The sequence below is a fragment of the Eptatretus burgeri genome, chromosome 13 (assembly GCF_056783735.1).
Source record: "Eptatretus burgeri isolate ZD-2024b chromosome 13, Ebu_testis_v1, whole genome shotgun sequence".
NCBI classification, from domain to species: Eukaryota; Metazoa; Chordata; class Myxini; order Myxiniformes; family Myxinidae; genus Eptatretus; species Eptatretus burgeri.
This window is the reverse complement of record NC_140973.1, coordinates 52,786,827-52,808,634: the sequence shown is the minus strand read 5'-3', so window position 1 is coordinate 52,808,634 and position 21,808 is coordinate 52,786,827. Positions and strand designations below refer to the sequence as shown.

Sequence of the window (21,808 nt, the reverse complement as noted above, 5' to 3'; positions counted from 1 at the left end):
GGACACCCGATATGAACGAGCGGACACCCGATATGAACGAGCGGACAACCGATATGAACGAGCGGACACCCGATATGAACGAGCGGACACCCGATATGAACGAGCAGACACTCAATATAAACAGGCGGACACTCAATATGAACAAGCAGACACTCAATATGAACAAGCAGACACTCAATATGAACAAGCAGACACTCAATATGAACAAGCAGACACTCAATATGAACAAGCAGACACTCAATATGAACAAGCAGACACTCAATATGAACAAGCAGACACTCAATATGAACAAGCAGACACTCAATATGAACAAGCAGACACTCAATATGAACGAGCAGACACTCAATATGAACGAGCAGACACTCAATATGAACGAGCAGACGCTCAATATGAACGAGCAGACGCTCAATATGAACGAGCAGACACTCAATATGAACAAGCGGACACTCAATATGAACAAGCAGACACTCAATATGAACAAGCAGACACTCAATATGAACAAGCAGACACTCAATATAAACAGGCGGACACTCAATATGAACAAGCAGACACTCAATATGAACAAGCAGACACTCAATATGAACAAGCAGACACTCAATATGAACAAGCAGACACTCAATATGAACAAGCAGACACTCAATATGAACAAGCAGACACTCAATATGAACAAGCAGACACTCAATATGAACAAGCAGACACTCAATATGAACAAGCAGACACTCAATATGAACAAGCAGACACTCAATATGAACAAGCAGACACTCAATATGAACAAGCAGACACTCAATATGAACAAGCAGACACTCAATATGAACAAGCAGACACTCAATATGAACAAGCAGACACTCAATATGAACAAGCAGACACTCAATATGAACGAGCAGACACTCAATATGAACGAGCAGACGCTCAATATGAACGAGCAGACGCTCAATATGAACGAGCAGACACTCAATATGAACAAGCAGACACTCAATATGAACAAGCAGACACTCAATATGAACGAGCAGACACTCAATATGAACGAGCAGACGCTCAATATGAACGAGCAGACGCTCAATATGAACGAGCAGACACTCAATATGAACAAGCGGACAATAAATAACAAGCAGACACTCAATATAAACAGGCGGACACTCAATATGAACAAGCAGACACTCAATATGAACAAGCAGACACTCAATATGAACAAGCAGACACTCAATATGAACAAGCAGACACTCAATATGAACAAGCAGACACTCACTATGAACAAGCAGACACCCAATATGAACAAGCAGACACCCAATATGAACAGGCAGACACTCACTATGAACAAGCAGACACCCAATATGAACAAGCAGACACCCAATATGAACAGGCAGACACTCAATATGAACAAGCAGACACTCACTATGAACAAGCAGACACCCAATATGAACAAGCGGACACTCAATATGAACAGGCAGACACTCAATATGAACAGGCAGACACTCAATATGAACAAGCAGACACTCAATATGAACAAGCAGACACTCAATATGAACAAGCAGACACTCAATATGAACAAGCAGACACTCAATATGAACAAGCAGACACTCAATATGAACAAGCAGACACTCAATATGAACAAGCAGACACTCAATATGAACAAGCAGACACTCAATATGAACAAGCAGACACTCAATATGAACAAGCAGACACTCACTATGAACAAGCAGACACTCACTATGAACAAGCAGACACTCACTATGAACAAGCAGACACTCACTATGAACAAGCAGACACTCACTATGAACAAGCAGACACTCAATATGAACAAGCAGACACTCAATATGAACAAGCAGACACTCAATATGAACAGGCAGACACTCAATATGAACAGGCAGACACTCAATATGAACAGGCAGACACCCAATATGAACAAGCAGACACTCAATATGAACAAGCAGACAAAGAGCCAAGTGTTCAGACCGTCGCGTCCTGAGTGTCCTACCAGCTGTCGTCCTGAGAATCGTCCGCCAGGATAGACACGTCCAATAACTGAACGTTGTCCAGGCAGGACACTCCGCTGTCGTTTTCAACATCACCGTCCTCATCCTCGACATCATTGTTGTTATTCTCTTCGTCGTCGTCGTCGTCGTCGTCATCATCAGCAGCGACGTGTCCGTGAGACTTCGGGTTAGGCCTTCCGCCCGGCGAACTTTGAGAACTTCCCATTTTCAGCGCCTCGTTCTGTTCTTCCAGCCTCCGGACGAGCTTCTGCAGCTTCTGCACCTCCAACTCGGCGTTGACACCACGTCGAACGCCGCTCGCCATGTCCAGCAGCGGCATTTGCGGCGGAAAAAATACACCGTTACGCGCGCGTCACTGCCATCGCGCGTTTGTTTCCGACGTGATGACGTCATGCGTACGTCGAGGCTGACAAGCTTTTTTTGCCTCTGACGTAACGACGTGACGCTCGTCTTCGTGCTTCTGAAAGCGATTTAATTGCCGTTTCTCAGATTAAATATTTTGTGTGTGTCACCAACTTTACCCTTTGTTTAATATTTACATCCGATGGAACACGTAATTTTAGGAGTAAGAAATAAAAACAACAGCAATCATATTCAACCCCATCCCACCAATCATATTCAACCCCATCCCAACCCCATCCCACCAATCATATTCAACATTCATTTCTCACACCATCCTCCCTTCCCAGAGTTCTCTTCATTCGAACTTTCCCAATGTTGCTGCAGGTTTCCAATTTACGTAAACATGGAGGGATTTGTTGTCACACCTTCGCTCCAGGGAACCTGCGACGTGGTGACGTCCACGTGTTTGTTTGTGTGTTTTTTTTTTTTTAAGTTTGTCCTGGGTTGCTGGGAAACCATGTTTCTCGCAGTCTCCTTTGGAGGAGGAGGACTTGTTGCTCTTCCATGTGCCTTGATCCTGTAGGGGGGAAACAAGCTCAAATGAGCGAAGATCCTCGTCCTCTTAATGATGACGTCATAAAAACGAATATGACGTCATTGTGATGTATCAGGTTTGCGATAAATTATCTGTGCTAATGCCCGGCTTGATTACCGCAAACAAAATTCCAACAGCTTGCCTGGTTACGGAGATAATGGTATAGGCGATTTCCATTAGCGGCGATATTATGATGTCAACTTTTTTTTCTCGGAAGAATTTCCAAAATCGGAGATGGTTACTGCCTTCGCGTGGGCTTTCTGCATATACATGGCAAATTTCACGAAGATCCGATGAAAACTCTGGGTTGTGAAACAAAAAAATGTCAAAAAATAGGAATGACGTCATAAAAATTGATATGACATCATAGTGATGTATCATATGTGCGGTAATTCATCCCTGCTAATGCCCTGTTCGATTTCCACAAACAGAATTCAAAAAGCTTGCCTAGTTTCGGAGATAATTTTTTAGGTGATTCCCATTAGCGGAGATATTTTGACGTCATAACTTTTTTTTCTCGTAGGAATTTTCAAAATCGGAGACGTTAATGTCTGCGCAGGGTATTTTTACATATATAAGCCAATTTTCAGGAAGTTTCGATGAAAACTGTAGGGCTGTGAAACAAAAAAGTCTACAAGAACAACAACATGAGTAAGACTTAGAGATGCTCCACGAGGATCCAAAAAAAACCTTCACGACTTGTCGTGACGAACGATTGCTATGGTCAGAATGGTCAGAATCTGGTCGTGGAGGAACACATCCAAGAGGTGGCTCCAACTTTTCCACCTATTGTGCGTACGTACTAAATAGACGGCTCCAACTTGGGGCCACGTATGCAGAAAACGTCATAAATATTTGGTGCAAACTTAGCCCTCCAAAATTAACATTAAATGGGATATAGATGTTTATTGTTGGATGCTAAATGTAAGAGTACGTCACTCGTAGAGTGCATAGTTTTGTCTCATGCGCTCATTCTGAACAAAAATCATCGTTAACTGAACACACTACTCTTCTGGCCCACTGCTTCTGGTGAACTGAACACATTACTCTTCTGGCCCACTGCTATTATGGCCCATATACCCATAACATTCATATGCCTTATTATGTCACATATATTGCCATTATCTGGAGCTTTATTGATTATTTATTGATTGATTATTAAAATATTTAACAACCACTTTTGTGCATATGAAGGCTAAATTGCACCAATGAAGGTGAATATGAAAAAAAAAATTCAAACTATATTCCCCATGGCTACTAGATCATATGTATGAAGTTTCGCATCGATCTGTTAAGCGGTTCTGGAGAAGAATAATTTTTTACGTTTTATTTTCAATCGAATATGGCCACCAGACCATGCGACTGACGACGTCATTAATGTACTACTTCACTCACATCGGATCGCAGATCATACATATGAAGTTTCAGATTTTTCAGATAACAATTTACATTCAACCATTTTATGGCTAAAATACCACTTCGTCGATGACGTCATGGTCATCACCCGATATACCCCATGGGAAGCCTGGTGGTGGCATATTGGTTCGGATGGCTGACTTCATATCCAATCAGGATCCTCGGGTCCTGAGTTCAAGCTCTGTTGTCTGCTTAATTAACACCAGGCAGGGTCAATCCTCCCAAGGTTGGCAAAATGATTTCCAGTGTACTGGTACAGGGGCACAGCATCAGTGGCACAGCTGTGGTTCAAGAAATGTTAACGACTCAGCAGCCAAGCTGCCATACACAAGAGCAGACACTCCATGGGGAGTTAATGACATATGCGAAGTTTAAATTTTTTTCGTTGAGCAGTTTTGGAGAAAATGGCAAAAAAATTTCCTTCACTCCAATATGGTTGCCATACCATGTGACCGATGATGTCCCAGTTAGCAATAAACTAATTTCCATGAGGATTCCCTGCTTATGGTTAAAGTTTCGCATTGATCAGACAAGCAGTGAAAGAAAAGAAACATTTTTAAAGCAAAAATACACACACACACACACACACACACACACACACACACACACACACACACACACACACACACAAACATGGTACTGTATGTGCATGTGCTGCTTCTTTGCTTCAAAGACGGATGAAGTGTTCGCCCTTCCACCCGACCAACGTTGAGAACCTCCCATTTTCATTCCCTCGGTTTAAGCAAAAAGGAAAGAAAACAATCTCACTGTGTTTGTGTGTTCTTTTTATATTTGAGTAGACCTGTATACGCTTAAATAATTTGGAACAACGACAATTTGGTACATAAGTTGTACATTAAAACACAGAAAAAGAAAAAGCATACCGATACCTAAAGATTGTCATCAGAGTGTCTTTCGTTTATGAGACCAGTGCGTAATTGGTATTCAGCAAGGTTTATTCATTCGATGGTTCGTGTGTATGATTTGGATGAAAAATGTCATTTTGAGGGGGAAAAACAGGGTTTTGAACAGTGTTATATTTTAAGAGATTTCTGAAGTTTTTGCAGAAACGGTTGACTGTTTTGTGTTTGTTAGTTTTGAAAAATAAGGTATTGTTTCAGGAAATGTGTGTAAACAATCGAGAAAAACTGTAAGTTTAAATAAAATATTGGAAATGCATAACAGGAATGTGGATTTGACAGCGGTGAAGGAACAGATGGCCTCTTCCTCTATTATAACTATGATCCTTGCATTCACCGATGATTCATCAGGGACCTGCATTGTGATGTGTCAGAATCGTGTGTGAATTGTTTGACTTGTGTGTGAATTGTTTGAATTGTGTGAATTGTTTGTGAATTGTTTGTGAATTGTTTGACTTGTGTGTGAATTGTTTGAATCGTGTGCGAATTGTGAATTGTTTGTGAATTGTTTGTGAATCGTTTGTTGTATGGAATCCCATGCAGATAATGTTTCCACGGATCCTATTTAATGGGTTATTCGAGTGCAAACACGTTTTGTTAACATCCCTCAGGAAGCCGTGTCTGATCAATAGCATCACTGACTTATAAACAACTGTCGCTAAAAGGAGGGAGCATTACTAATGAAGGAGATAAAAGGAAATCAAACTGTCTTGCACTCCCAACGTGTGTGTGTGTGTGTGTGTGTGTGTGTGTGTGTGTGTGTGTGTGTGTGTGTGTGTGTGTGTGTGTTTTGCTTATCTCCAAATGTAGGTTTCAGAAGGTGGAAAGGAGTCCTCCCAGGTCTCGAAGTATCCACCTCCGTTCTGGTAAGTTGGCGGGGGGAGGGGGGTCACAATTCATCGACTAATCTGAGGTTTTCTTGTTGTCAAAGTTTTGTTCTGATGGCTCTTTTCAGGATTGTCACCAAGCCCCGGACAGCTTCCAACTATAGTTTGTATTAACATACCCAGGGAGAGTTTTTAAGATATCCATCAGATTCTTCTTTTATGATTTCAGTTGCTCCGATTAACACTGGTACAATTTCGGTGTTCTTCAGCTTCCAGGATCTTTTGACTTCGTTTTGATATCCTGGTATTTTTTTTTCTTGATTTCTGCGTTGTTTAAGCCAAAATTGCTGGTTACTGACACACCAATTAGCAATGCCGATATATTTATATATAAATATACACACACCAAAAGACTATATGTTATTGCAATGCTTTGTTTGCTATGTTCACGCTCGATGGGATCATCAGGTCGTAAGTGAGCATTACTTCCTTGTCTTCAATGATCGGTTTTGGTTCATGTTTCCATGAGTTTTCTGGGACTGGGATATTGAAGCTTCTGCAGATGTGCCAGTGGATTACTCTACATACCTTGTTGTGACTTTGTATGTACAGTTGTTCTGACTTGAGTGTTTTACATCCCGATAGGAGGTGACTCGTGCTTTCTGTTTCTACCATGCATAAACTACCTACACCTGTCTGACTGACTCAGTTCTGCCATTTTCCTAAAGCCATTGGTATAAGTGTCCTTGGTGTTGGCCATCCTTACGATAATTCATGGACCGGTGTTTGCCTGTGTGCTTGTTTGTTTTGCTACTCCTCCTACAGTTCTGTGCTGATTACATCCAGACTTGCTACATTGGATCAGGAGGACCCCAGTTAATGTATTGGGGTGTTTTTATCTTTGCTGGTGGTCTTTGACAGAGGGAGGGGGTTGGGAGGGAAAAGTAAATTTTCTATGTAAATGTGTATCATGTAGTGCCACCTCCTGGTGGGGAACTAGGTATTACAAGTCTCCACTATTTACAGTGCAGTATTCCTGTCTCCATGTTTTCCAGTGCAGTGAGGTGTTTCGAATTATAAGCACTCGGTATGTTTTTGCTTCATGCACGTTATCCTGGTTATTTTGTTTTTTCCTATACAGGGCTGTCAGTTGCCTATACACTGCCCAAATAAAGGTATGCGTCAGAATAACATGTTACGTGCTGAGAACAAGATCACCTGTTGGGCGGGTACTCTCTGAGTTTATTATAATTTGTTATCCATCCCAGTTGAGCTAACCTCTTAGCCATTCCAATGAGCCTTCTTTGTCTATGCCATCTGTCCAACTCTGTTTTTTTATACCTCTGCTCTTTTATCATTCTCCCAGTTGTCGGTGAATATCTGTTGATATTTCATTTTATATTTTAATTTGTCCTTTTTTGTTTTTGCAACCATTGAGGCTGTATTTGTTGCTGTTTCGTTTTCATGTGTGACATCTTCTATTTGCAGTGTTTTTGAATTTTTTTGCAAGGCTGATACTTTTTCTGGCTTGCTGTCTTTTTGTTTGTTCATATTGTGTCCTGTAATGATGCTGTATTATGTTTTAGTTTTGTTCCTGGGGTGTTTGAACCTCCTCCAAAAGCCATAAATAATGACAGATACAAATGGTGTGCTTCAGTGCAGGAGATTTTATTTCCAGACATAAAGTTTCACATGAAGGTAAAATATCAAAGCAGTATAATGTCTAATGTATGAGCACATACCCGAATCTATGATATTAAAACATAAATATATGAATGGAAGCTTGTCACCACCCACACAATCCCTGCAACCCGACCGAACAGACTCACACGTCTCGACCATTTAACTTTCCGAGCCACAGCTCAGACATGCAATTCTCAATTGAGCAAAATAATTCACCCCCCTTAAGACAAACAGTTATAACATGTAGCAGGTTAATTGCATTAACTCGAAACACAAGACCTTGAATGCTTTAATTGTGTCAAATTTATTTAACAATAAACAAAGTATTTCTTGCACCTGAGACTGAGAAATTGTGTTTTTGGCAAGAACTGCCTTCTTTGTCCTTTGTATAATTGATTGGAGAGGCTCTTGCTCTTTCCCCACTGCAAGAAAACTGTGCACAATGCCCAGCCTAGCAGAGTCCCACTACACGTGAAGTGGAGATTTGTGATCTCAGAGCCATACGTCACCGTTTGAGTAACTTTTAGGTCGTCGATTTTAAAAGGCTTTGGAGGATTTCAAAGAGCATATGTTCTAAGATGATTAAGACGGCCATGCGAGAACTTCCCCAAAATCGGAAATCATTATAAACGAATGAAAGATCAAACGAGCATTTAGTGATTTTATAAACATCGTCTTCGTTCTCTTATTCTCGCGTTCCTTGTTCTATCCCATCTGTAAAAATGTATGGTTTGTTATTACGTCATTTTATCTGCATCTTACCCAGAGGCATCATCTTGATTGCCTCGAGGACAAGTTCGACAGTAAATTCAATGGAATTTACACCACGTCAAAGAAGCCATAAAACGCGGTGTGTTCAACAGAAATAAACCAATTGTTTACAAAAATTATCTTGTTCGTTTTAATGATTTTTCGTTTATAAAATTCTCTCAGCTTCTTTCGGAAGTTTCACCATGGCCAGAAACGATGGTATGTATAAATTGGGACAACGTGTGAAGCTTCTTCAAAGCAGCTGAAATCACATCACCAGCCAAAAATGGGCTTTGATCACATCAAACGCTACGGAATTTACTGTGACGTCACGAATCTCCTCGCACAGGGTGGGGCTCACCTTGGCAAGGTGTGGCACGAGTTTGCTGACAGTGCGAAAGGGCATCTGCGAGTTACCTGCTGCTGATAAGCTGAATCAATTTGATATTCCCTCCACCTCAACTTACGAGCCAAATCCCTACATTAGAATACAAAACTGTTTATGAGATCAACGGTAGACCCTGCATCCACACCATTTTCTTATGGTCTCTCCATCTGTGGACCGGGATGAATGAGATCCGATTGTTCGACAGGATTCCTCCAAACGTCCACAGACCATGGCGGGCAGTGCCGGGTCAGCAGCTTCGTTGATCATTTAACCTGCAGGATGATCAAGGTGACATGTTGACCACATTCCCTGTTTTCATCCCAAAGGGGAGTTAAAACTTCCCTCCACCATTAAAAACACACTCCAACCAAGCCGACGTTTCGTTAAACTGAAGGTGATGTCTTATCATGACCCAACAATAACAAAGTAAGACAAAATGTACTCGAAGAGCTTACAAACGATAGGAAATAGCAATGAACAAAACAAAATGAACTCGTCAGGATTTGTAGTTAAAAGTGCATCACAAGGAAAAATACAAACATTTCAAGTCAAAGATACAAAAATTGTTTCCACACATTTCTATCTCTATATCGCTATCATTGCTCCAACAATGATGTCTGCCACCTTACACCCCTCCCCTACCCTCTTTAACCCCAGCGCATATGGCTGCAGGTGACATCATTTGCTGGAGGTGCAGCTGTGCCGCTGATGCAATGCCCTGTGTAGGTTACAATAGGAATTTGTAATTTGTTCAGGTTGGTGGAGATAGCTCGCCGACTCTTCGTGAACTACGTCTTAGGATCTTTAAAGTCCACCAACCAATGCTGGCAGATGGGTTGCCCAGTTTAACGTCCATCCGAAGGACGGCACACACACATCGATACCTAGCCCTGATTGTGAAACACATGGATGACAGTTTATGGCTAGGTCGGGATTCAAATCCAGGTTAGACACCTCAGGAGTGTGTGCATACAGTTAGGCAACCCTGCGAGCTCGAATGAATTGTAATGACAACAAAGACTCACGTTTTTGTTTCTGGGAGCAGCGGTCGCAGCACACCTGCTTGTTGATCACACTGAGACGGTCACCTTCACCCTTGTTTCCGAGAGGAGTGTCGCATATGCCGCACTGTGGCAAAACACGGAGCATGAGTGCAAGAAATCCCAACTGATTCCGTTTATAAATCGTGCTTGTATCCACCATTGTCTCATTGGCGGTGCACTGCACAAGCCTTGTGGTTCAGCACAAACCAAGGCACCTTTCCGAGCGATCAAGGTACGTACGTTGAAGCAGTCCTTGTGGAAGTACTGCTTCATGTGGTCCAGGATGAAGCAATCTTTCTTCCCCAGCGCGTGGTTGCAGCGGGTGCAGTGATGCCATGCATTGGACCTGCGAGGGCACAATGGAAGCACGGCCATGGAGAACGGTCTCACACACACTGTACCAAGCGGGATGTGGATTATGGAATAACACGAATGAAAGCCCAAGGAAAGAAAAAGCAAAATATGCATCAGCCATTGTCATCATCCACAACTATTACAGTATTATAAAACAGGCCCTTGGGATTAAAAAATACAAGCTTAAATTAATTACTGGTTTTAATTAATTAATCAATTAATTAATTACTATTAAATTAATAACTGGTTGTGACGTTTCGGATGCAATCCCCTCGTCAGCAAGCAAAATGGGTTTCAAAAACTTTGCACAAATATCGGGGAATTGCAGCCTCAAGGAGATCCACCGATGTAAAATGAGGTGAAAATCGAAACGGCTGTGCTAATGAAAACAGAACAATGGAAGACAGGTGAGAGTGTGAATGAAATAAATGAAACAAATCAATGATAGCGTTCGGAACAAGGTGTTCAAACTCTTGAGAGACCATCCAAAACAAGTTTGCTCCACTTTCAAGATCATTGAATTTCAAAACCACTCCACTCCTGATTGGGCTGAGATGATGATATTCTGAAATTGCGAAACACTGTCTAACAGAAAGTTCAGAGTTCATGAGTTACAATGTTCTTGGCTCAAATTAATTAAAAAAAAATTTTTTTTAACTGCCTCGAGTCTATCAATACAGAGCACCTGTTTTACCTGTTCTGCTACAATAGTCATTATGGCTTTGTTAAACTGGTATTTGGAAAACGTACACCAGTGTGGAGAGGGCAGGGCTCGGTTGGGCCTGGCAGGGAAGGGCTCGGTTTAGGAATATATTTATAGTCATCGTTTGCTCGTTTTGTCATGCTCAGCTTCAACTCCCCATCCCACAAATGGAATGTAAACGAGTCACGACCGGCAGGAACCCAAACGTTTTCTCCTGCACATCCAACTTTTCTCTCTCTTGGATGAACCGAAACTTAACCCAGAAACATATCACAGTGACGACCAACTTTCATCCCTGACCCATCAGGCTATATCGTTATCTCAAAACAAGTCACCTGATTTGTCTTCATCCCTTTGGATTACCAGTTGATCTCACCCATAGTGAGCTGGTTAACATGCATAAAGCTCATCTGAAATCAGAGCGTTGCCTTGAACGATTCAAAAAGCAAATCTTCAAATTGAAGGCACCATCAACTCGTGGACCACTAAGCAGGTAAGGTATTGTGTTCAGCCGGGACTTCATAGACTTCAGAAGGCCGGAAGACCTCAGTGGCCCAAGCTGAGCCTTCTAGGAAGCTCCATTCACTGCTCGTCACTTTACTTTCGAATTAAGTATTTTCAAAACTATAAGTATGCAGTAATCTTCAACCTGATGAGGCAGCACTTATATGAAAGGAAGGAAGGAAGGAGGTGTTTATGTTTTTTCTTGTCATGTACCTGTAGGTTTGACAAGGGTTTTGTAATTTAATTAGGGTGGATAACTTGCTCACTCTTCGTGAAGGAACCTTTAATGCCACAAACTAATGCTGGCAGACGAGACACCCAGTTTAACGTGCATCCGAGGGATCCAAGTTAAACTGGGTGTCCACAGTAGACAATGGACAAACACACAATGTACATGCGATTTGGGCCCGGGGTCCCCATGTCACGAACCATTCAGATGGTAACACGATAACAGATTAACCGAGTCTTGACATTATCTCGATAATTCAACTACTCCACATACCAGAGGGCTTGATTGCTTGAGGTATCCTTCTTGGTGCTGCTCCAGGACTCAGTCTGGGTTCTGCAACACAAGTCCGTGATGTTGTAAGGTACGGTGTAATGGATACCGACCCTCGCAGCTCATGTAACTCAACGTGTTACCTGCTCGCTGGTTACCTTTATGACTATCACCTTTCAATTGCGGCTTCCCTTATATTAGACTCCGTTTGCAAATTGCTCACTCGTGGCTTTAAGTCACCTCTTTCACAGCTATGGCTTTAAGCCGGCTGTCTATTCTGTTCGAATTTGTGAATGTGATCGATGTGTGCTGATACCCTGGTTACATTCCACTTAATTTACGTGGACCAAATGGTTTCGTGAACCTGGTTAGTTAAGAAAAATGTCCTCCTCATTATACTGCATTGTTTGTCTAACATAGAGTCATTTATAACCCCTCATGGACAAAACAATCAACGATGAGACTTTGTCTAATCAAACAAGAAGATTATTATCATTCATTCTTCTTACCTCGTAGTTTTCTGGGTCATGCTTGATCCATCAGTCCTATCAGAATACCTGTGGGAAACACAGCCATTTAGAAAAAGGACGGACACACACACACACACACACACACACACACACACACACACACACACACACACACACACACACACACACACACACACACACACGGCTCCGTTACATCTTTTTAAACCCACATATGGGGATAACAACCAGCAACTCACTCACTCACTCACTCTCACTCTCACTCACTCCCGATTATCATCAGGCTTCGGGATCGGTTTCAGATTCTGTCTTTCCCACTTGAAAAAACTCATTCTGTAACGATTCCTCTTGAAATGAGATGCAAACCCAACAGAACACCAACACTATCCTTCACTCGATCCCACACACTGAATTTACACCCAGGGTGCGGTTCCAATGCAGAGCATCACAAGTGCGCATTATTTCACTGGAGTCAGATTTCAAGCCAAGGATGCCACACCCTTCAAATTCTCCATTTTCTTACTCTGATAACATCTTTCTGTCTCTGTCTCTGTCTCTCCCTGAGATATGAAATAACTTAATAGGCAATCAGTACAATGTTCAGAGGGAAAGAGAAACCCAAAAAAATGGCACAAACAGGAAACTTTGAAACTGTTCCTTTTCCCCATACATGAGGCAGATGAAGACGTGGATGACAGTGAATGATACATGAGCTGCCATTTTATTCGTTTGAAGAGTCGACGATTAATCCTTTAGAATCATTTTAGCCCGACGCATTTAATGGCTTTCAAACTTGTGTGGGGTGAATTTCAATAAAATTTACAACTTACAACTTTTGCAGTTACAACATGAGAGCTACCTTTGTTGTCAGGTCAGGTTAGATCTGTGACCTGCGACAGGTACCATGTAAACCTGTACTAACCTGTTCCATGGTCGGGTTGTCGGTGACTAAACCGTCTCCCCCACCAGGTTTTTTGATGAGGAGGGTGTTTGGATAGGGACACCCAGCAGGATTAAAAACAAAACCTGTCAAAGGGCGGAGGAGCTCCTTGTGAGCCAACGGCCATCCATATCTAGTGCCTAACTGTGTCTGCGGACATCCTCCTGCAGTTGGGTTACTTCTTATTAGGAGGTTGGTGGCAGGATTTGCACTCCAGCCACCGTAAAACCCTTCATTCCGCAACACACAAAAACGCAAAAAAATCTGAAAACCCACTCCGTGGGAGTACCTCCTGTGCGGCTTCCCTTCGCAGGGCAGCTCACCGGATGACGGGATTGGGGCAAAGCCTTCAGGACCCCCAATCCTTAATGATAGGAGGGAAACCACGGGGTAACTTTCCTGGGTCAGATTGCGGGAGAGTGTGTCGGAGTTGTGCTGAGGTGTCGTCCACCAGACGGTGGTCTCCTTGGGTTAACCTGAGGCGGTCCCTTCGGGTGGGTGCCTGGAATGTCCTATCCCTAAGAGAGGATGATCACCTGTCTCTGTTATCATCTGAGCTCAAGTGTTTGGACATCGGGATTACAGCACTCTCTGAGGTTCGGAGACCGGATTGCGGCGAGATAATGGTGGGTGGTTACACCTACTATTGGTCTGGTCGCTCTGATGGTTACCATACCCAAGGAGTTGCTGTAGCTGTGTCCAATAAGCTGACCCCAATGATAATTGAGGTAACACCGGTCAAAGAGCGCATTATGAGATTAAGGATTCGTCACTCCTTAGGTGTCATTTCCCTGGTCTCTGTTTATGCTCCGACTGAGGCGAGTGATCTCACCGTGAAGGATGCATTCTACGCCACGCTCGAGTCTGTGGTTGATCAGTGCCCCAGACGAGATACACTTCTAGTCTTGGAGGATTTCAATTCATCGACTGGAAATGATAGGGACGGTTATGAGGTGTGTGTTGGTCCCCATGGGTCAGGAACTATGAACCAGAATAGCACAAAGTTCCTTGACTTTGAAAGAAGTCATGGACTTAGGGTGGCTGGTTCATAGTTTCAGCCCCCACAAGCTCATCACTGGACTTGGTATTCCAACGCTGGCAGTGTGGCAAAGGAGATTGACCATGTCCTCATTGATGGTCGTTGGAGGACGATCCAGAACTGCAGGGTCTACCGGAGTGCTCAGTTCCTCAATACTGACCACAGGCTTGTTGTAGCAACTCTAAAGCTGCACCTTAAATCCTGGAGAATGGTACCATCCCAGCCTATGCTGGATGTTGGCAAACTCAGGGATGAGAGAGTAGCTGAGGAGTTTGCGAACGGGCTGAGTGGACACTTGGGGGGTCTGGGTGCTTTGGGGGGTCCTGAAGAGTCGTGGAGTGCCTTCAAGACCGCCGTCCTTGATGTTGCCAGTGGATGCCTTGGAGCTCACCGCAGGGCAAATAAGAATTTTGTCTCTCAAGGGACACTGGATACCATTGACCAGAGTTGCAGGGCCAGGCTGAATGGCAGAGCTGAGCTGTTCAGGGAGCTGAGGCGTAAAACTGTACGCGCACTGAGGGTGGACAAGGAGGCCTATGTGCGAGGAATCTGTGAGGGGGTAGAGCATCACCTGTGGACAGGTGATTCTCGTCCCGCTTGCAGGGGAATTTGCGCATTGCGTTCATCCAAGCCCATCCATCGGAGCACTGCAGTTCGAGCAGAGATTGGTAGGCTCTTGACAGAGGAGTCTGAAGTGAAGGCCCGCTGGGCCGGTTACTTTGAGCGGTTTTACCAGGCTGATGCCTCAGCTGTCGACTTGGACGTCAAGGGTGTGACAATCCCTGTTGCTGACCCTCAAATCAACTGTGGTCCACCTTCGCTTGTGGAAACACGGGCTGCGGTGAACCGGTTGAAACGGGGCAAAGCTCCAGAGATCTGTGGCATCCATACTGAACTTCTCAAGGCTGGTGGAAATGCTGCACTCGTGTCGTTGCATGCAGTTTTGTGCTCTGCCTGGAACACAGGCATCATCCCAACTAATTGGAAGAGGGGCTTGTTGTTCCTCTCTGGAAAGGGAAGGGTGATCGCCAAGACTGCAACAATGACCGAGGGGTGAGGCTGCTCTCAGTTCTGGGCAAGGTCTTTGCTCGGATAATTCTTGATAGGGTTCACCACCATCTGCTTGAGCACCAGCGTCCAGAGCAGTCAGGCTTTACACCAAAGAGGTCAACGATTGACCATATCCTTGCTCTTCGTGTCCTCACCGAACGCAGATGAGAGTTTCGGCAGGGGCTGCTTGCAGCTTAGGTTGATCTCTGTAAAGCGTTTGATTCAGTGAATCGGGATGTCCTCTGGATGATTCTTGGTCTTCGTGGGGTGCCACCAAAACTGATCGATCTGATGTCTGAACTCTACTCTGGTACTGAGAGTGCTGTGAAGTGTGGTGGTACCATCTCTGACTTATTTCCAGTTGTTACTGGAGTTCGTCAGGGGTGTGTACTGGCCCCCACACTTTTCAGCACTTGTATGGACTGGATTTTAGGGAGGATGTCGGAGAGATCAAGCTGCGGTGCATCATTTGGGAATGTCAAGATCTCGGACCTTGATTTTGCAGATGATGCAGTCATCTTTGCGGAGACTTTAATATCCTTTTGGGGGCCCTCAAGGTGCTGAATGAGGAGTCAGAGCCGCTGGGATTACAGGTTTCTTGGGTCAAAACTAAGATCCAGGCTTTTGGTGACATCTTGGATGCTGCTGTCCTGTCTGTGTCTGTTTGTGGTGAGGATGTTGAGGTCGTGGAGAGATTCACTTACCTTGGCAGTGATATTCATGTCTCTGCTGGCTGTGAGTCAGAGGTCAATAGACGTCTGGATAGGGCCTGGGGAGTCATGGATTCACTGGATCATGGGGTGTGGCGCTGCCGCTACCTGTGCGGGAGGACGAAAGTCTGAGTCTTCAGATCCTTGGTACTTCCAGTCTTGCTCTATGGATGCGAGACTTGGACTCTGACCAAGGATCTGAGAAGGAGACTTAATTCCTTTGGTACCAGGTCTCTTCGGAGAATCCTTGACTATCGCTGGTCGGATTTTGTGTCCAACGAGCGGTTGCTGAGAGAGACTGGGATGAGATTTGTTACCTGCATAGTCCGTGAGCGTCAGTTGCGGCTGTATGGACATGTGGCTCGTTTTCCTGACGCTGATCCTGCTCACCAGATTCTCTCACTGAGGGAGTCTCATGAGTGGAGGAGGCCAGTGGGCCGACCACGTTCCTCGTGGTTGCATCAGGTTGACCATCATCTCAAGGAGTTGGGGATGGGCCTGGCATCTGCCTGGGGGATGGCCAGACGGAGGCCCCTGGAGTACCGGCGGAAAGTGGACGCAGCGACGCACTGTTCTGGCACATGCTCCCATACCTAACCTGACCTTTGTCACAAAGGATGTTCTCGACTGATCAGTCTCCCTCCCAGGCTGTTCCTTCCTCCGCTGTGACAGACCCAGGTCGTGTCCTACTGGTTGTTTTGCGGAACATGTTCATAGCTACCTTCCCCACAACTACTGCCTCTCTCTGGCTGCCTTGGACCACATGCAGTATTTTTAGCTTCATGTCTCTCTGCAACATGGAAAAGTATTCTTTATCACGGAGGCGAGTGTTGTTCTGTGACGGCAGACAGAGAGAAAACAGAGGCCTAATGGTCCTGTAGCTCACCTGGCTGGTTGTCAAGAAGTGGAGTGATGGATAAAGGTAAAAATAAGAAGTGAATTTAGAATCCACATTTTATGTCAGATAATATTGACACTATGTTCACAGTTGTGCAACTCCCTGCTGTCTATGAGCCTGAGTTTTTGAGATATTGCCCACTTCCGGAATGATGATGCCATTACTTGTGTCAAAATTTGCCCTATTTGATAAGATGCAATTCCAAAGTGTCTATAATTCATATTTTTCAAGATATTGCCCACTTTCTGTGTTCACATCACTGGTGGCCATATTATGTTTCCGATCAGCTTCTTTTAATAAAACGTCCATTAGGTATTCGATCATATATTTTAAGTTTCACATTGATTGTTTAAGCGGTTTCAGAGAAGATGGATTTTAAAGGTTTTCTTCCAATCCAATATGGTTGCCATACCACGTGACTGATGACGTCTTTGCTAAACTCGATTTCCCTTGGGTAGTTGATCACAAATTTAAAATTTTGCATTGATCAGTTAAGTAGTTTGAGAGAACAAGATTGTTGAAGGTTTTTCTTGCAATCCAAAATGGCAGCCATATTTTCTCGAAATTAAAGTACTTTTGGGACTTTAAACCTTACGATGACCTACTTATAGACGGATAAGGAGGATGCCATGAACCAACATTTGCTCTTCCACACCAAATTAACATTTTAGCCAAGTTTGGTCACAATCCCATCAGAAATTTTGGAGAAGAAGTTGCAAGTGTTTACGGACGGATGACACACCATCCCATAAACTCACCTGAACTATGTTCCAGGTCAGCTAAAATTAATGGACTCAACAGAACATTCAACAGAGTATATGCTAATCACTGTGGCTTCTCCTCGTTTCCCATGGTGGTTCGTGTACTTCAATCAACGTTCTCTTATTCCATCCATTGTTCTCACTAGAACAACCTTTTGTTTCTGGGTATGATATCCACCCATCCCCTCCCCCCATCTTCCCTTCTCCCCCCACCCCCCCATCTCCCCTCCAGCTTTATTGCCTATCTATGAGGCTCTTGCTTTCGTCATCTTCTGCTGTCTCCAACTCCAGTTCTCTTTCTATTAGCCCCATTAGCCACTGAATTAACACCAGGTGGGGTTGACTCAACCTATTATCCTTCTGAGGTTGGCAAAATGAGTACCAGTGTACTAGTATAGGGGCACAGCATCAGTAACATAGTTGCACCACAACAAAATGACAGCTGCGAAGAAGAAGAAGAAGAAGAAGAAGAAGAAGAAGAAGAAGAAGAAGAAGAAGAAGAAGAAGAAGAAGAAGAAGAAGAAGAAGAAGAAGAAGAAGAAGAAGAAGAAGAAGAAGAAGAAGAAGAAGAAGAAGAAGAAGAAGAAGAAGAAGAAGAAGAAGAAGAAGAAGAAGAAGAAGAAGAAGAAGAAGAAGAAGAAGAAGAAGAAGAAGAAGAAGAAGAAGAAGAAGAAGAAGAAGAAGAAGAAGAAGAAGAAGAAGACCCCTATATTGCACCTTTACCCTTTATAGTCACCTTTACCCAGTGTCTCTATTCCCACTCATCTCTCCAAATGGCAGTCATTCTTAGTAGATTTAGTCATGTCAAACTTTCCCTAAATCCTGTCCTACTCCTCATCTGCTCCTCTTTACCCTTCTGATCATGTCCTTGTGAAGCATTGGCTGTCTTCAGAGAACCACCAAGGTGTGGGCGTGCGTGTCAGTTCAGCGAGGCAGAATGGTCTGGTCTGAAATCTGCTATCTCCATCGCACTGGTCCATTATCTCATCGGTTCCCTATATCAATGGCTCCTGGAACTCTTTCCTCAACAGCTGCATTATCTCCTTCTGGTTCATCCTGTCATGCTATTAAACATCCCGATGACGGTGATGTGGAGAGGCAATCATAAAAACGAAGCTTTCATGCTGTTTCTCCTTAAGATTGTTGTTTTGTTTTTCTAATGATTGAGAATAATGTGCCAGTTATTGTACTTTCTTGATGTAAACAACGTATTCTAATTATCCCATTTAAATCCAAAAAAGTCATAAACTTTCTTGCAGAAGGATGTTCCATCCAGAAGGATGCCATCATTTTGATGATGCCAAAGAGTCCAGGGACTTCCAGGCTGTAAACTTAGTCATTTGCACTCGCGATTGAAATGGTGATTCCATATTCCATCCCAACATAAATCCAGGTCGAGGGTAAAGAAAAACTTTCTGTATTCTCCAATGCACTTTTTTGTTGCTTTTAAAAATGATATTTTTACCTCCACCACCAAAGGTGAAGGAGGTTGTTTTCACCCCTTTCTGTCTGTCTGTCTGTCTGTCTGTTTGTGTGCAGGATATCTCAAAAAGTTGTGGACGGATCCGGATGAAATTTTGTGGACAGGTTCAGTGTGTGACGGACGAACTGATTAGATTTTGGTGAAGATCCGAATCCAGATCCGACTACTAGAATTTTAAAGTGATTCTTCACCATTAAGAGATCGTGTCAAAAGCCATATAGTACTGTATAGCATGATATTTCAAAAATGTATTGGGCCCCATATGTTCTCATGGATCAGGCATTATGTGGCGGAGGTATGCGCTCCACCGAGTGCCCTTCTAGTTTAATAATGAAATTATTGTGCAGTTCTTGCAACACAAACATATTGCGCTAATTTAGAGAAAGGAGATATATATTTTAAACAGGTCAGTTCCTAATAGCTCAGTTCATTCTCAATATAAAGCTCTGTGGCCAAATCTGCTGATTTTGGTTGTCCTCATTGTCCAGTTATTCTGCTGACAAACAGACAAACAAGCAGTCATATACTGGTAGTTACGAAATCGTCACTTGACCTCTGATCTTGTCTAATAAAAGCTTTCTTTAGAGAAGGTAGCGGCGCAAACCAGAAGTTTCTACGATGATTCTGTACCAAACCATAAAAAATAGAATATTTGATCTCACTGTGACCTTGACCTTTGACCGATTTTGACCAAAATCTAATCAGCACTAGCCATCACCCTCCTGAATCACGTGGTGCAATTTAACATTGGTAGCGTCTTCCGTTCTCGAGTTATCGTGCCTACAAACAAACACACACACAAACAAACACACAAACAGATGACGGAAGTCATCAATATACTTACGAAATCTTTAGATTTCGTAAGTAACAAACACAGACGGGATCATTGCAATACTGACGTACTTGGTACACAGCCACAACGTGAGTAAGAATAATAATAATAATTGCTACTTGTTGGCAGGATAGTGGAGAGGTGTGCGCACTTGCCTCCGAGCTGTCTCGGCTCGGTTTGAATCTCCACCCAGCTATAAACTGTCATCCCGGTGTTTTGCAGACAGGCCGAGGAATCAGTGTCTGTCCTCTCTCTCGGATGCACATTAAGTTGGTGGACCCATCTGCTAGCATTTAGTGGGCAATAAATATCCCATGGAGTCTTTTCTGAAGACGAAGTGAGTTATTGCTGGCATCTTGTCAAAATTACAAATTCCTACTCCAATCTACAGTGTGGAGGGCACTGCATCAGCAACACAGCTGCACGCCCAGTAATTAAATTATGATACTACCCACAGTTATATATATATATATATATATATATATATATATATATATATATATATATATATATATATATATATATTTATATATATATATATATATATATATATATATATATATATATATATGTTGCATATGAAGGAATAAGAATATACTTATGCATCCTCAATCGGAGAAAAGTTAAGCCGGAGGACCTGTGCGCCCACACTTGGGGTACCCTTTACTGTATTCGTAAATGTTGAAGATCTCATGGTGTCTTTCATGAGTTGTTGCAAGCACCGTGGACAAATTACAAATTCCTTCCAAAATCTCTTTCAGTCCAACCTTGGTCCAGACTAAAGTTCATGAAAATTACTTCCAAAATCACCTTCGGTCCAAATTTCATGAAAGAACATTCCATGGCCATGAGAAGGTGGGAATTATGTAATTAAGAAGAAGAAGAAGAAGAAGAAGAAGAAGAAGAAGAAGAAGAAGAAGAAGAAGAAGAAGAAGAAGAAGAAGAAGAAGAAGAAGAAGAAGAAGAAGAAGAAGAAGAAGAAGAAGAAGAAGAAGAAGAAGAAGAGTTAATTTAATTGGTGATTTTGAATATGTGATTGAACTGTTTTAAGAAAGTAAGAAACAAAGTAAGTATTATCTCCAAACGTTTTGGTTTTGTTTACTCTCGGGTGTTTGAAATTTTTTACGTTTGTGCAAATCCTTTGCCAAACACTTTGCACTGTATGTCCTGAAGCCTTGAGTATGCGGTGAGCATCATAAACGAGACACACCCAAACATACCATGCACACTCACTCACCTTATGCAGAACCACCAGTTTAATAGATACGATTGTACATTGGGCTCACCCATTTAATGGTTTAAAAACATGAGTTAAAAGCCATCGAGATCAGATAAGGACAGGGTTTGGAGAATCTACAAACTGTCACTGTGTGTTATTAAATGATGACTTCCCTTCTCTGACATCCACTTTGAGTAACTGGTTCCTGGCCTATAAAAGAGGATCGTGGGGGAGACGAGGTGGAGGGTGAGGCTGAAGGTATGTCAGAAACGTTGCTTACAGTCCTGCCATCGAACACAGGTGATCATAAATTGTAATAAAACCACAGCTGTGGTACTCATCCATGGCCTGTAAACACCATGCCAAAAAA

General features: G+C 43.0%; 2 protein-coding genes across 2 annotated transcripts in view; both read right to left on the bottom strand.

The window, feature by feature from the left end:
• The window catches only part of LOC147014488 (SLAIN motif-containing protein 2-like), a 42,081-nt gene extending 39,694 nt beyond the window's left edge, over positions 1 to 2,387 (bottom strand). Inside the window, 2 exon segments of the mRNA XM_085852477.1 lie at positions 1,976 to 2,336; positions 2,339 to 2,387. Of these exon segments, the coding sequence (XP_085708603.1) occupies positions 1,976 to 2,336; positions 2,339 to 2,387 (410 nt within the window).
• A 5,354-nt stretch (positions 2,388 to 7,741) lies between these two features.
• The window catches only part of LOC147014487 (uncharacterized), a 38,070-nt gene continuing 24,003 nt past the window's right edge, over positions 7,742 to 21,808 (bottom strand). Inside the window, exons 5-9 of the mRNA XM_085852475.1 lie at positions 12,528 to 12,575; positions 12,022 to 12,081; positions 10,199 to 10,304; positions 9,941 to 10,043; positions 7,742 to 9,187 (exon numbers count right to left, since the gene is read on the bottom strand). Coding sequence (XP_085708601.1) covers positions 9,183 to 9,187; positions 9,941 to 10,043; positions 10,199 to 10,304; positions 12,022 to 12,081; positions 12,528 to 12,575 — 322 coding nt within the window. The 3' untranslated portion in view covers positions 7,742 to 9,182. The remainder of the gene's footprint in view (positions 9,188 to 9,940; positions 10,044 to 10,198; positions 10,305 to 12,021; positions 12,082 to 12,527; positions 12,576 to 21,808) is intronic.